Source organism: Chiloscyllium plagiosum, unplaced genomic scaffold (genome assembly GCF_037043375.1).
Source record: "Chiloscyllium plagiosum isolate Xiang-an unplaced genomic scaffold, Cpla_swu_hap1 HiC_scaffold_4, whole genome shotgun sequence".
Classification (NCBI taxonomy): Eukaryota; Metazoa; Chordata; class Chondrichthyes; order Orectolobiformes; family Hemiscylliidae; genus Chiloscyllium; species Chiloscyllium plagiosum.
This window is the reverse complement of record NW_028270142.1, coordinates 35756764-35772585: the sequence shown is the minus strand read 5'-3', so window position 1 is coordinate 35772585 and position 15822 is coordinate 35756764. Positions and strand designations below refer to the sequence as shown.

At 40.0% G+C, this 15822-nt stretch overlaps 1 protein-coding gene across 4 annotated transcripts in view; it reads right to left on the bottom strand.

Moving 5' to 3' along the window:
- golga4 (golgin A4) overlaps positions 1-15822 on the bottom strand; it is a 192005-nt gene that overhangs the window by 155312 nt on the left and 20871 nt on the right. For 3 of the 4 annotated variants that reach the window (XM_087986136.1, XM_087986137.1, XM_087986138.1), the window contains exon 3: positions 13070-13168. The exons of the other annotated variant lie outside the window; for it this stretch is intronic. In XM_087986136.1, coding sequence (XP_087842262.1) covers positions 13070-13168 — 99 coding nt within the window. The remainder of the gene's footprint in view (positions 1-13069; positions 13169-15822) is intronic. 4 annotated transcript variants of the gene reach the window in all.

The window sequence follows — 15822 nt, the reverse complement described above, 5'->3', positions numbered from 1 at the left end:
ACCTGCACATCTTTGTGACTGTGGGAGGAAACCGGAGCACCCGGAGGAAACCCACGCAGACACAGGGAGAATGTGCAATCTCCACACAGACAAGTGCCCGAGGCGGGAATTGAACCCGGGTCTCTGGTGCTGTGAGGCAGCAGTGCTAACCACTGAGCCACCGTGCCACCCCACCCTGCCGTGCCATATCCGTGGATGTGCAATCCAGAGTCAAATTCGAATCCCAAAGCAGACAAATTTAAATTCAGTTAATTACAGATCAATACAACAGTTCATAATTTAATGCTGACCATGAAACCACCAAAATAAGAGAATTTACTTTATTACTTCAATACTGACCATAACCTACTATGCCCTGAAGACATATCCACCAATCTGAGCAAACAGAAAGTGAGAAAATCGACATGAGGAAAGTGCCTACTTGACACTGCCGTCACTAATTAATCATGTCGGTTGACAACAATATTGGTAGGCGGATTACCGCACAGTTCTTTTGAAGTCAAAATAATATTAAAAGATGAAGATATGTTCGACATTACAACATGCTATGTGGGATATATTCCGAATACAGCAATAAAATGAACTTCCACGAAATGCTGTGGGCCATCAGCAGGTACAAACTGTGTTCTGTCAGAAACAGTAACTTCATAGCCCAGCATATCCCACCCTAAGATTTTCACAAATTAAGGGATCAACTCTCATTCAACTGCACAAAGGCAAGCTTGGAACTACAAATAAGATACCAACATTACAAAGCTACAACAGAAAAATACATCACGCATGCTCTTTCGAGGAGCAGTCTACTGTTGACAGAGTTGATTGATCCCACAATCCACAGATCAAATCAAAAGTCTGCCACATCCAGTTGGTGGGAAATTCAACAAGAGGTGGCGGCTCCATGAACATCCCCATCGCAATAATGGAGCAACTCAACCATCTTCAGGAATTTCATAAATACCCTTCCCTCACAACGTTTGTAGTGGGAATTTTCACTATACTGGTAATTTAAATCTCTCTGAAGCAAGACATCTTCAATAATTTGGGACTCATGAAGAACAATCTTGACAGAATTATGAAAGTTGCAAACCTTCACACTAAGGGGCTTTGTGCTTGTAATACCTGTACAGCTTCTTTGAAAATATAGTTGCACTTTTTTAAAGCTTATAATTTTGTGAATTCCTCATCTCATCGTCAAATAGCTCCCTTTAAAATTGCTTCAGCAATCAGCTTCCATTGCCTTCTCAGTGGCAGCATTCTGATCCCAAATATTGTCATACCCATGACCCCAATTCTCATCTTTTTGTCATTAATTATAAATCTGCGCTCTGTTTATTGATACACTGATCGGAGAGATCAATTTTTCTATCGAAGACCATAAGAAATAGGAATAGGAGTAGGCCGCTCCCCAGCCTTGGGTTTGCTCTGCCATTCAACTGGGTCATGGCTAATTTAAAAATTTTGATTATATTAGATTCCCTACAGTGTGGAAACAGGTCCTTCAGCCCAACAAGTCCACACTGACCCTCCGAAGAATCAACCACCCAGACCCATTTCCCTCTGACTAATGTACCTAACACTATGGGTAATTTAGCATGGCCAATTCACCTGACCCGCACATCATTGGAATGTGGGAGGAAACCAGAGCACCCGGAGGAAATCCATGCAGACACAGTCACCCGAGGCTGGAATCAAACCTGGGACCCTGGTGCTATGAGGCAACAGTGCTAACCACTGAGCCACTGCGGACATTTTCACATCAGTTTTCCTGCAGTTTCCCCGTAACCCTGATTTCCCCAACTCAGCAAGAATCTCAGGCTTAAATATACACATGGAAGCTGCCCAACAGCTCCACGGGGTAAAGTTCCAAAGATTTAGATTCCCTACATTAGATTAGATTCCCTACAGTGTGGAAACAGGCCCTTAGGCCCAACAGGTCCATACCGACCCTCCGAAGAGCAATCCACCCATTCCCCTACACTGACCCATGACTAATCCACCGAACACTATGGGCAATTTAGTATGGCCAATTCACCTGACCTGCACATCTTCGGACTGTGGGAGGAAACCAGAGCACCCGGAGGAAACCCACGCAGACACAGGGAGAATATGCAAACTCCACACAGACAGTTGCCCGAGCCGGGAACTGAACCCAGGTCCCTGGCACTGTGAGGCAGCAATGCTAACCACTGAGCCACCAACCCTCATAAGAAATTCCTCATCTCAGTCTTAAATTGCACCCTCACCGCCCGCACCCCCCCCCAAACTTATTCTGAAACTATGCCCTCTGGCCCTAGACACTCTCACGAGGAGAAACATCCCCTCAACATTTACCCTATCAAGCCCCTTATGAATCTTATGGTTCAATGAGATCACCTCTCACTCTTATCAACTCCAGTAAGTTGAGTCCCAACCTGTTTAGCTTTTGCTCATAAGATAATACCTCCTTACTACCAATCATCTCGGTGAACCTCCTGTGTACTGCCTTTAATGAAATAATTTCCTTCCACAAATAAGAGGCGCAAAATTACTCACACTAGTCCAGGTGCAATCTCACCAGCACATAAGACAGTTGTAATGACACTTCCCTACTCTTACACTCCAACCCCCATGAATTAAGGAGAAAGTGAGGTCTGCAGATGCTGGAGATCAGAGCTGAAAATGTGTTGCTGGAAAAGCGCAGCAGGTCAGGCAGTATCCAGGGAACAGGAGAATCGACGTTTCGGGCATAAGCCCTTCTTCAGGAATGAAGCCCTTCTTTCCTGAAGAAGGCTTATACCCGAAACATCGATTCTCCTGTTCCCTGGATGCTGCCTGACCTGCTGCGCTTTTCCAGCAACACATTTTCACCCATGAAGTAAGGCCCTACATTCCATTAGTCTTCGTCATTACCCGCTGCACCTGTGTGCTTGATTTCTATATTTCCTGTACAAGAATCCCAAAGTTATTTGTGTTGCAACTGTCTGTTGCTATGCTCCATTTAAATAATCTTCTGATCTTTTATTCTCCCTTCCAAAATGAACAATTTTACATTTTCCCACATTATAGTCTATTTGCTCACTTCCTTAACCTAACAATTTCTCTCTATAAACTGATTCTTTTTTCTCACAATCTAGCTTCCTACCTTCTGGGCGGCATGGTGGCACAGTGGTTAGCACTGCTGCCTCGCAGCGCCAGAGACCCGGGTTCAATTCCCGCCTCAGGCGACTGACTGTGTGGAGTTTGCACGTTCTCCCCGTGTCTGCGTGGGTTTCCTCCAGGTGCTCCGGTTTTCTCCCACAGTCCAAAGATGTGCAGGTCAGGTGAATTGGCCATGCTAAATTGCCCGCAGTGTTAGGTAAGGGGTAAATGTAGGGGTATGGGTGGGGTTACGCTTCGGCGAGTCGGTGTGGACTTGTTGGGCCGAAGGGCCTGTTTCCACACTGTAAAGTAATCTAATCTAATCTAATCTAATCTATTTTTGTGTTGTCTGCAAATTTGACTACAGTACATTCACTTCCTTCTTCCAAGTCATTAATTTATCTATCTACTTTATCAAAATCTTTCATCATTTTATGTTAGGTCACTTCTTAGCCTTATCTGTTCCAAGTCCAGCAAACCTATTTTATTCTGCCTAAAACATGATGTAGATCCCTGGTGATTTTAATTATTTGTCCATTCATTATTCATGGTAAATGCTTTGACCATCAGAGGGCATATCAAAATACAGGATAATAATATTTTAATTTTTTTCTATATTTTAATCACTTAAATATAACAATATTCTGACCAAGGTTTTCTCATGGTTTAATTACTGCATATCTAATTATTATGTCAATTATTTAATTGCACTTCAGATCTTAGCTTATCTTTTTGTTTTCTTCCCTGCTCTTTTCATCTTACTTCAACTTTACATTTAACTCCATTTCTTTCATTCCTGGTAATTACTTCATTAACTGTCCCCACAAGTTATCACCAAAGATACAATGTAAATACATGGAAGTTGTGCTCAATTCTAGAAAGGCAGTGGGAAGGTTAATGAAGTTCAGATATGACTAGTGAAAGAACATCAGGAGATCTAGTTGAACCTTCAGCCTTGCATGCACCATCGCCACCCACACTGCATAAGTTAGTTCTGAAAATAAATGCTGTGCTTCGTCATGCGCAAAAGTACTGTATTTACAATTACAGATTTATTTGCATGAAAGAGAGAATATTAAGGTCTTGACTGTAGATTCTTATTATTTTTGGTTTATTACAGGATATGCGCAGGAAGAAATAGATATTGTAATACATATGGCTCCCATTATGTAATGCTGTTCTGACAACAGTTACAAAATAATTTTATGCACAATTAACAATCAATGTTTGTATTAAGAGTGGGATAGATTAAATTACATTTTTCTATTAGTTACGGAAATGAGTCATGTAAATGGATAAATTTGTGAAATTGTTTAAAATGAATAAGGAAAATAGCATGAAAATTTAGGAAAGACAATGTAAATACATGGAAATCTACATGTCAGTTCTTGTGGCTGTGTATCAGTAGTTCTAGATCTGGATTGGGGTGAGGGACAGAAGAGGCTAACTAACAGTCCAACTACAATGTCGAATATTATAAGGTCTTTATCAGCTTTAGTGGCTATTGGGATGACAAATAATGCCAACATTAGAAGTCTGTGCAGTGAAGAACGTGATTATAGAGTGCAGATGGATCAACTGAGGAGTTTCAGTGTCATTTGGTCTTCCAGGCTTTTGTGTTTCTTCCTCAAGAAAGCTTAAGCTGACACCCTATCTGGCGTTGCCTAAATTCCATCCATTTTGAAGTTTATATTGAAATATTGAAGCTCCACCTAAACATTCCACAACTGCACGTTATAGAGTCATACAGCACAGAAACAGACACTTTGGTTCAACCAGTCCATGCCAAGCATAATCTCAAACTGAACTAGTTCCACCTGCCTGTTCCTGGCTTATATCCATCCAAATATTTGCTATTCTTGCATCCACCCAAATGTCTTTTAAAAGTTGCAATTGTACCTGCATCCACCATTTACTCAGGAAGTTCATTGCACACATGAACTATCCTCAGTGTAAAAAATTGTGACTGTTGTTTGTTTAAAACTATAGAAACCTGTGAATTCATTGTCTTATGAAATAATCTAGATCTCTAGAGATGTTGATTTTCAGTCTGGTCTGGGGTCGTAACAAATTATTGGGTCAAATGACCGAAACGCTGATCAAAGAGATGGGTTTTAAGAGGTGTGCTGGAGAAATAAGGATAATAGAAACACTCCCAGGAAACTAAAGATACAGCCATCAGTTGCATAGCAATTATCATTGGGACTTCACAAATGGCTAGAATTAAAGAACAAGGATCTCATATGGGATTGGCTTGCACCCGCACTGTGGGCGGCACAGTGGCTCAGCGGTTAGCACTGCTGCCTCGCAGAGCCAGGGACCCAGGCTTGATTCCAGCCTTGGGCAACTGTCTGTGTGGAGTTTGCACATTCTCCCTGTGTCTGCGTGGGTTTCTTACCGGTTGCATCCCATAGTCCAAAGATGTGTGGGCCAGGTAAATTGGCCATGCTAAATTGCCCATACTGAGGGGTGCATTAGTAGGGAGTAGGTGAACGGGTGTGGGTGGATTACTCTTCGGAGGATCGGTGTGGACTGGTTGGACTGAAGGGCCTGTTTCTGCACTGCAGGGACTCTAATCTAATCTAATCTTGGAGGAGTTGAGAGAGATCAGGAGGGGCAAAGCTACAAAGGGACCTGAAAACAAAAATGTGTGGAGTAAAATCAAAATGTTGCTTGCGGTGAGGAAATAGGAGTTGCTGCAATCTAAGACAGCAACATTGAATCACTTCAAGTTTAGGGGTGCAGAATGTGGGAAATCAGCCAGACATGTATTGCAATAGTTATGCCTAGAGGGAGTGAAGGCATTGATGAGGCTTGCAACACACTGCTGATCAATTTAGTGTATGGTGCTACAACGTAAATCACATTGGCAACCTCATGAATAGGATCTCAAGCCATTTGCTCACTGTGTAAAATTAATGCTGAGATAGGGTGTATCAAAACTAACCTGTATTATCATGGCTACCCTGATCAAATCATCACCTCCTTTCTTCTCACAAAGGCTCATGACAGGGCACTCGATCTGCATGCACCCAGACCATTAAGGGATTAATTTGCATGCCTGAATTCAACAATAACCAATGTTTGACACATCTTCACTTCATTGGGGAAGTCAGCACTAAATAACCTGCCCTGGTCTGCCCCATGTCGACGTGATAGTCAAAAAAGCACCAAGTCTCAACTTCGTCAGGAGGATAAAGAAATTTGGCATGTCCACAAGGACTCCTCCCTGTTTTTACAGATGCACCATAAAAGCATCCGATCAGGATGCAATACAGCATGGTATGGCAACTGCTCTTCCTAAGAGTGCAAAACACTACAGAGAGTCGTAAACACAGCCCAGTGCATCATGCAAACCAGCCTTCCAGCCAATGACTCCATCTATACTTCTCAATGTCTCAGGAAAGCAACAGCATAATCTCAGACTACTCCCACTCAGGCTTTACTCTCTTCCACCCTCCTCCATCGGTCAGAAAATATCCAAGTTTGAATACACTTATGAGCAGATTCAAGGACAACTTATTCCCTGCTGTTCAAATGTTAATTCTTATCTCTCTCTCTGCACCATCTCTATGGCTGTACATCGATATTCTGCACTCTATTTTGCTATTCTGATGTACTTAGTATATTAAGTATGTTATACAGATGTACACTTTTCATTGTATCGCGGTACATGAGACAACAATAAATCAATCAATGCTGCCAATTACCTCAGCTATAACTCTAATTTCAGAAGAATGAAAGGAACACAATACCACCTACCGTGGAGCTATCAATAAGCCTAAATGTACATCGCTACTCCTAGACTCCTGCTGGAGATAGTAGCAACATGCTGCAAATTGCACAAAGGTTACAGTAGACCTTTTCAAAGAGATATAACATTAATTCTACAAAGCCAGTCATGTAAGACAGAATTAGAGCCAGTTTGGAGCAAAACCACACTTTAAAATTTATTTAAAGATATATTACAAGCATATATTAGATTAGATTAGATTAGATTACTTTGTGTGGAAACAGGCCCTTCGACCCAACAAGTCCACACCGACCCACCGAAGCGCAACCCACCCATACATTTACCCCTTCACCCAACACTACAGGCAATTTAGCATAGCCAATTCACCTGACCTGCACATCTTTGGACTGTGGGAGGAAACCGGAGCACCCAGAGGAAACCCACACAGACACGAGGAGAATGTGCAAACTCCACACAGTCAGTCGCCTGAGGCAGGAAATGAACCCGGATCCTCTGGCGCTGTGAGGCAGCAGTGCTAACCACTGTGCCACCGTGCTGCCTTGTAACACAACAACCATAGCCTTAGGATGTATCTGTTTCTAAGGGCTCATGTGAACACCAGATACTGCTAATCATCTAAAGACAACTGAAAATACTGTACGATTAGCAACACTTCATTTCATTCCTTTTTGCCAAAGAGAATCAGGTGCAATTCAGGTCTGTAAAGATTACAGGTTGCTATTGATTGTAAGCATGCAACTTTTGTGTGCACCTGATGTAAATTTTGCAAACCAGTTAAGCTAACAAGTATCACATTTCCTGAATCAGCAGCTGATGAGACCATAATTAACACATCATGCAAGTCAATATCCAGTATCCTGGCAGTCATCACAATATGTCCAATCTGCAGCAGTATGCCGCTCCAGCCATCATGTCAAATCAAAGTGGATAAGGGTGACAATGGCTATCTTCTGGTGACATACTTCATTAGACTGGTTCACAATCTATGTCTTGCCTGTATACAGTGAGACATACTGCTGCAAGGAATTTGATAGAAGAGATCACTAATGTCCTAAAATGATCCTGTTGCTTGTACCACTTGACAAGAGCCCTGAAGTACACAGGGAGCATCAGATATCAAGAAGCTGAGAAGTAGAGAACAGAAGGTGACAAGAATGAGAAAGCAACGGAAAGACAGAAAAGGGATATATTGCATTTTAGGATTAGCACAAAGCGGCCATCTATCTGTAAAGAACAAATTCCAATGTGATACCAATGACCTTAACTCCAATTGTCTAATGACCAACAGTCTAACACTCCCTACTGTCCCTGATCACAGCATCCTCTTGGTCACAATACTAAAATAGAAACAATCATAAAATACACCAAATGTAGGTATTAAATCTTGCCAAATTACACAAAAGTTAATTATCATGATACATTTCTTCCATGCTGGTCTTCCATGTGCCTTTGCCTGCCCTGGAACTCCTACCAAACACAAGTGAAAGGAAGATAGTTGGTGGAAGCTGCTGACTTTCTGTAGAGAAGATTATCCATGGACTTGGAAGAATAATCTTGAATTGCTCTGAATTGTGAAGATATGACAATCGAATGCATCACCTCGCCATAAAGTGGTTGGTAGAATGAGTGAGAGTGTGGAGTGAGTGTGGGAAAGAGAGAAAGAATGGTAGTGGCAATCTTCTAATCCACTAAACTGTAAGGCAAGAGCAAGAGTGCTGACAGAATGGAAATGGATGAAACTCAAACACTGTAAATCTAACATCAGGTTTGTGTTTCATACAGCCATAATTGTCAGGACCAGCATATCACCAATCCAAATAATTTGTTGAAGGATATATTGCAAGACTGCTGAAACACCTTAGAAGCATACTTTAATACTGGTATCCAGACCCACATTACCACCATTTTGAGCATCTACCCTCAGTGGAGATCCAACATTAGGTAGCTGTTGTCTGTACTGCAACAAAAGCCACATCATGGTTAGTTCCACAAGGTAGATGGATTTGAGCTCAGATTCCTTCATCTGAAGAATAGATTCCAAACCGAACAAAGCAAATGTCAAGTTGGTGTCAAATTGCTCTGTGGTCAACAATGAATGCAGCCTTCCCAACATGTCTAACATTTGTACGTGTGTACCAACAGTCTTTTACTGTAGCCTGCCTTGAAGTTCTCATCAGAGTTCTCTACACTACAAATCCTGTGCAGCCTTGCTCTTCATCAGCTGACTCTGACATGATCCTTGCCCTTTGTCTTGCCATAGTCCACTTGGGCTCAGTAACTCAGCACGTGCAAATTGTTCCTGTATCCTGTTATCTGGCTGTATGAAGTCCAGCAATGGTGTATTTTGCTCATCATTACCTACTTACTCTTCTTCTACTTCATGGGCAGGGTGTCATTTTTGACAGCTGAAAGTAAAAGAGATACATGCTAAGGTTGTGAAGAGGGGAGGGAAAAGCAAGAAGTGCATGCTTATGCCACAGTCAACTTTTAAATCAAAAAAGACTGTGGCTTGAGGGAGAATTAGAATAAGAAGGATTAGCTATCTAGCATGCAGTTCTCTTCCTCGACTATAAATTCTATTAAAACATGCAGGTAAGCTTAACGCTCCTCTGTTTAGTTAGTGCTATAACGAAGAGGAAATTTGATACTGATTTTCATCCAATGTATTTGGATGACTTGTCATAGGTGAACAACTGCCCAGTTTGAGCAAGATGTGAAATGTGGATTTGAGCCTTGTAAAATTGCCTAGCCCATAAACATGAGATGTGTATAACTGTTGGGTAAGAATCCTGGTTGGCTTAGATTGCCCACAGATCAGTGGTTGGTTTGTGGTGAATTGAGCACCCTTGAGATTCTAGGCACATGTGAGCAGCTGTGATATTTCAAGACTTGTTGAGTGACATCAACTACTCGTGAGCTCTTGTCATGACCGTGGGCTGGAAATCACGCCCTGACACTCCATTAGTCATTACAAATGAAAATAAACGACTAATGTAATCACTAAGATGGATAATTTGCCTAACTTAAATCCCTATCTGAAATAAACAAAACTCATCTCAGGTTCCATCAATGAACAAAAAACTCTATATTTATTCTGATAAACATTCCATGACAAGTAACAAAATAGATTATCAATTGCTAATATACAAAGGAAGACCAAACTCTTACTAAAGTCAAATACACGCACATTTATTCACAATCTAGGGTAGACACAACAGTTCTAAGGTAATATCATGGGTGGAATATATAGGCAAAAATGAACAGATTCTGTGGTTCAGATTCTAAGAATCCAGGCAACAAGAGTGGTATGGGACAGCCTTCTTTTAGGTCTTTTGGTTTCTGGTGACGGAATCAAGCTGCTGACTGCAGTGATCCTAATTTTAGCCACTAATTAGTTGGATTTAGGAATTTTGCTTGCCTCAGATCTTCTTTTTGTGCTCATTGCTGTTATTCAGCTGATCTTCTTTCTAACCCAAAGGCACATGGTGCCTGCCCATCTCACAAATGTATCCAATCCAGCTTCTGCAAAGGTTACATGCTTTTCATAATTCATGAGCAAACAATATAGTTGCACTTTTGTTTCACATTGAAAAACAAAACTAGTTTATTCTTTGCAATACATCAGCTAAAACTTTCCAATTTATATTTTAAATATAACAAACTTTGTTTTAATTAGCACCTTATGAACTTGCATTCTCAATAAAACCTGCAAAAATGATATACCTGAAATACTTGAACTTTACCATTTAATCGCAATTTCCAAGTGGTCATCGAATGAGAGAGTGAGAAGGCTCTCTGCTCGTAACTTTTGTTTCAGGCAAAGTTGCACTACTATTTAAACGATTTATGCTGTAAATAGAATACAACAGTGATATCCCACCTGCATTATTTAGTTTTTACATTAAAGGTGGTCCTTGATCAACTGGAATATTTGATCAACCAGCAGACTCCTGGTCCGATAATTGAGAGTTAATAAAAAGTTTGCTGCTAAATATATGCAGTACTTAATACTGTATCCATACCTTTGTGGATAATCTCCAGGAATTAACTTCCACAGCTTTGTTCTTTGTTTCTCTTCATGTTTCTCAAGGAGCTCCTGCCTTTCCCTGCGTGCACCTTACAAATATAACAAATACTGACATTTCTCTTCTTTTCTTCTCCTCCAAGAATTCCAATTCAGCATTTCGCTATGTTCTCTTCCAAACTGACTGTTGTACACAAACCACACTATAACCAATTGTGATGATACTATAGTATTAAGAGGTGTATTTTGTCTGTCTGTGTTGAAGAGATTTTGAGTCATCGTTGACAAGCTGTCTCCTCCAAGTTAGTAAACAGCTTGTAAGGCCTTGGGTTTTTATTAAAAGGTTGAAACAATCGAAGCAGCATGAATGGGTGCAGTCAGGCTCCCATGGAACCAAGTCATAGTTTAGCTTTCAGTCGTTGCTGGGGTCTTGAAGCTGAATGTGGACGTTGTTATTCATTTCTCTGTTACAGTTAAAAGCTGGAGTTCTCTCTGCTGCCAGAATTGCATGTGAGACAATCTATTTGACTAAATTTAACTTTGTCAAGAGTGTGTTTATGGGATGTTACTATATTGGAACAGTTACTGTTTGGTCGTTAAATAATATTATTCTGTTAAATTTTCCAATAGAGTTAAGTTAAACCAATTCTTGTATTTTAACTACAGGGTAAGATAAAGTGTCCTTTGCTTAAATCAATGTAGTATAATCAATCGAATTAGGTCTGGAACATAGCGTCTTATACTTAACTTTACGTAAGATAAATGTTAGTGTCTAGGCTATCTCCTAGATATATATGAGGGAGGCTTGGTCTGGTCCATATGCAGTGGGCATAACCTTCACAATGCACATTCTCGTGCAAAGATGTCACTTGGAGGACTTACAGTAATTTTTCCACAATCTAAAAGTTATATCCAGTTTGTGGACACACAAGGTTTACTGTGATCAATGGACATTTTTTTCAAACAAAGTTCCCTCAAAATCACATGACTGGTTATAAACTTCTTTTGTTTGAGACACTCCTGAGATTGTTTTTAACAGTGACTGACTTGGAGAGACTTTTTTCTGATTAATTTGGCAAGAAATTGCTAAGAACAAATCAAGTACGTCAAGACTGTCTTGCTGTTCAAATACATCAAAGCTAATGTGCTACCATGACTCTGAAACCTTCAAGACAATGAAAATCAATTTTGAGTGACTTTAGCTTCAAACTGACCTGGCCACAACAAGTTTTTGTTGTGCAAGTTCATGATTTCCACTGTACCTTTTGGTAGGAGATATTTCCTGACAATGATTTTCTTTGATGCTCATTCCTGGGTGGTAAGCATATCTGGCAAAACCTGTTCCTCAGCCCCAGTGCTGTTGAGGAGGTGGGGATGAGTTGCCTTCTTCAACTGCTGCATTCCACATAGCCTAAGTAAATCCAGTATTCACGAAAGAGTATTCTAGGATTTGGACCCAGCAACAAAGGAACAGCATTACAGTTACAGTTCAGAATGGCATACAAAACCTTATGTGGTGGTATTCAATGCATCCGCTGCCCTTGTTTTTGAGGGAGGCAGATTTTATAGGCATTAAATGACAACAGATATGTTTATTATTGCAAGTTATTTATTTTTACAACCTTCAACAGACTGGATGAATATGACAAAAACAAATACCTAATTTAAATGTACTATATTCCACTTTGAGGTCAGTTGGCTCAAGTTTAATCAAAAATGCAGAACTGATGTAATACTATAACTGTTAACATGAAGAGATAACCTTTGCTTTTAATATTGTAAAACACACATTTAGGTATTAGTTACAGCAGCCAATTACAGGGAGCAATACCTGGTGAGGACTTTAGAGCAAAGCCTACTTTGAATGTCTAAGGGTTTCATTATTTGTTGAATGCTTGCATATTCGGAACATGGACTGAAGGATTTCTGTCAGACAGAACGTAATTTGAATTATGAGACAACATCAGCAAATTATTTATATATTTCTAAGCCAGGTTCTGTTTCCCAAGCTGGTATGAGCTTTTCTCATCTTTTAATGAAACCCCTAGATAAATTCAGGGTTAAGTGGTAAATGGCTTTGAAAATAAATGCAAGCAGCAAGCGGCACAATCTTCTCTAGCGAAACACTTCTCCTACCCTGCCAATGGCATTGTTGGAGGGGCGGGAGGACTCACCACATTGATATTCTGCACGTTAGGCCGTTTGGTGCTTTCCAGAGCAAAGATAGTATACTCAGAGAGAAAAGCAGGCTCTGCTATCATCTCGGCCAATAGCTGTTTCATTCCCAAGCAGAAAAGGAAACAAAAAAAATACTTAGAGGAAATGATTCATGTCACTGGTCACAGGTAGAATGTTAAAATTAGACTCTTCACATAGGAAGGTTCAGACTTAATGTGGCTTCACAGTACATCTATTTGAAAATGCATCCTTGGGAGGAAAGCAATGCCACAGCAAATAAAATTTTTTTTCATCTTTGGAGCAATTCACCATAGTCTTTATTAATTATGGAGCAGTTTCCTCAACAAATCTCAAATTTATCTTAGAGAAACAGAAATTGCTGCAAAAACTCAGCAGGTCTAGCAGCACCTACGGAGAGGAATCAGAGTTAATGTTTCGGATCCAGAGACCCTTCTTCACGACACTTCTGAAGAAGGGCGACTGGACTCAAAATGCTAACTCTGGTTTCTCTCCACTTATGTTACCAGACCTGCTGAGTTTTTGCAGCAATTTATGCTTTTGCTTCTAATTTCCAGCATCCGTAGTTCTTCCAGTTTTTCAAATGTGCCTTAATTTGTTGCTAATTCTTCTAATGGGCGGCATGGTGGCACAGTGGTTAGCACTGTTGCCTCGCAGCGCCAGAGACCCGGGTTCAATTCCCGCCTCAGGCGACTGACTGTGTGGAGTTTGCACGTTCTTCCCGTGTCTGCGTGGGTTTCCTCCGGGTGCTCCGGTTTCCTCCCACAGTCCAAAGATGTGCAGGGTCAGGTGAATTGGCCATACTAAATTGCCCATAGTGTTAGGTAAGGGGTAAATGTAGGGGTATGGGTGGGTTCGCTTCAGCGGGTCGGTGTGGACTTGTTGGGCCGAAGGGCCTGTTTCCACACTGTAATATAATCTAATCTAATCTAATTCCATGTTTTTTCCATCAGCTAAATAAACCCTCAATATCGAAGCTTCATTTCCAACAACAGTGTCTAACAAAGTTATACCTTGTTTATAGGAGAGCTTTGTTTAAAATAAAGACAGACTACTTGTAGCTAAAATCAAAGATTGCAGGCCACATTAGCATCTAATGTGACTAGGCTACTTGACAAATTCATGTTCAATATGTCAAAAAGGCAAAACCTAATTGTTCCATAATTTAACAAAAAGATTCAACTGGAATGAACACTTGATTTTCATCATTTATTCTTTCATGGGATGTGGGCACTACTGGCTAGGTCAGTATTTATTGCCCATAGTCAATTGTCTTGAGATTATAACAGTGGTAGCCTTCTAAGAACACTGCAATCCATGTGTTGTAGATACACACAAATTGCTCAAACATTAGCCACCAACACAGATTTTAGGCCAATCATTATACAGCATTCCATACAGCACGGTAAGATGCCAGAAGCATGGACAAAGAGGGGAGTAAACCACAGTAAATTCTAAAAGCTTTGACAAGCACATGATAGGGTACAGAAATATAGATTTTAAGTAATACAACAAAAACCAAATATTACCCATTTAATCTAGAATTGTAAAATGTGCATTAGGCTTTAACTTTCTCGATTCACAAGTCCAAATTGTAACAAAAGATAACATACATAACTTGGAGCAAAAGGGGTGACTGGAAGAATACAATTATTCAGAAAAAACTCCAAGTCAAGCATACAATTCATTATGAATTACTTAGTGAACCACAATGACGAGGAAGATTCCAGATTCAATCCTTGACCTCTGCTATCTTAACTTCTGTAAGGTGCCAACAACTGTATTTCTTTTTAGTTTCAGGCCCGATAGAAAAGAAAGAAAATAGTTGGGATTCCCATTCTTCAATGGCATCTGCAGATTTCATTGCATATTTGGTGAAATGGAAATGCAATCAGACTTAGCAGTAATACTCTTTCTTACTTCGAAGACTACAATAATCATTGTTCTTAATAACCACATCAGAACAATAGATGCTGAACAAGTACACCATTGTACAGAACTGTTGAGGTTGTCTGGGTCATATATAGAGCACCAAAGATGTATTTTGACAGGGTAAAGTTCAGAAAATATTTGTCTAGACAGACAGCCTTACTTAAATGAGCATAAAATTGTTGTTTAGAAAAAAGAAAGCCATTGAAGACTTTTGTTGTCAACTTCATGACTTAACAGAAATTATTTAAATTATCTTAGTAGAAATGACACAGAAAATTGAATAAAACATTCAAACACGTGACCAGAAATTTCCCAGTTAAGTGGTCTTCTGATATTCAAATTAAAATTCAACTTAGTCTGCACTGCCAGTATATTGATATTGTGTACACAATCAGATACTCAGTTGGTTACACTTAAATCACAAAACATTGAAATATTGACATAATCTAATGTAACTCATTAATTTTGTTCTCCTACCCTTTTCTTTTGCCACCCAATTGTCTTTATCCCTTGACAACTTATACTTCTTTCTCCTCTTCAGCCTAATCAATTAATGTCTGAATTGATTCTGTATTGTTGATCAAATTTGCTCATCTTCATTCAAACTCATTTATATCTTGCTTGCCTATTTATCCCAAGTTTCTTTCCACTGAAACATTTCATCCTGTGACAATAACTAACTCAGAATTACTGAAAGCAAAACATTTTAAACTTAAATGAGGTAAAGGCTCAGTCAGTCAAGTCTTGAGTAAAAGAAGAGTTTTGACATTTAGAATCGTTATATAAGTTCCCAATACAT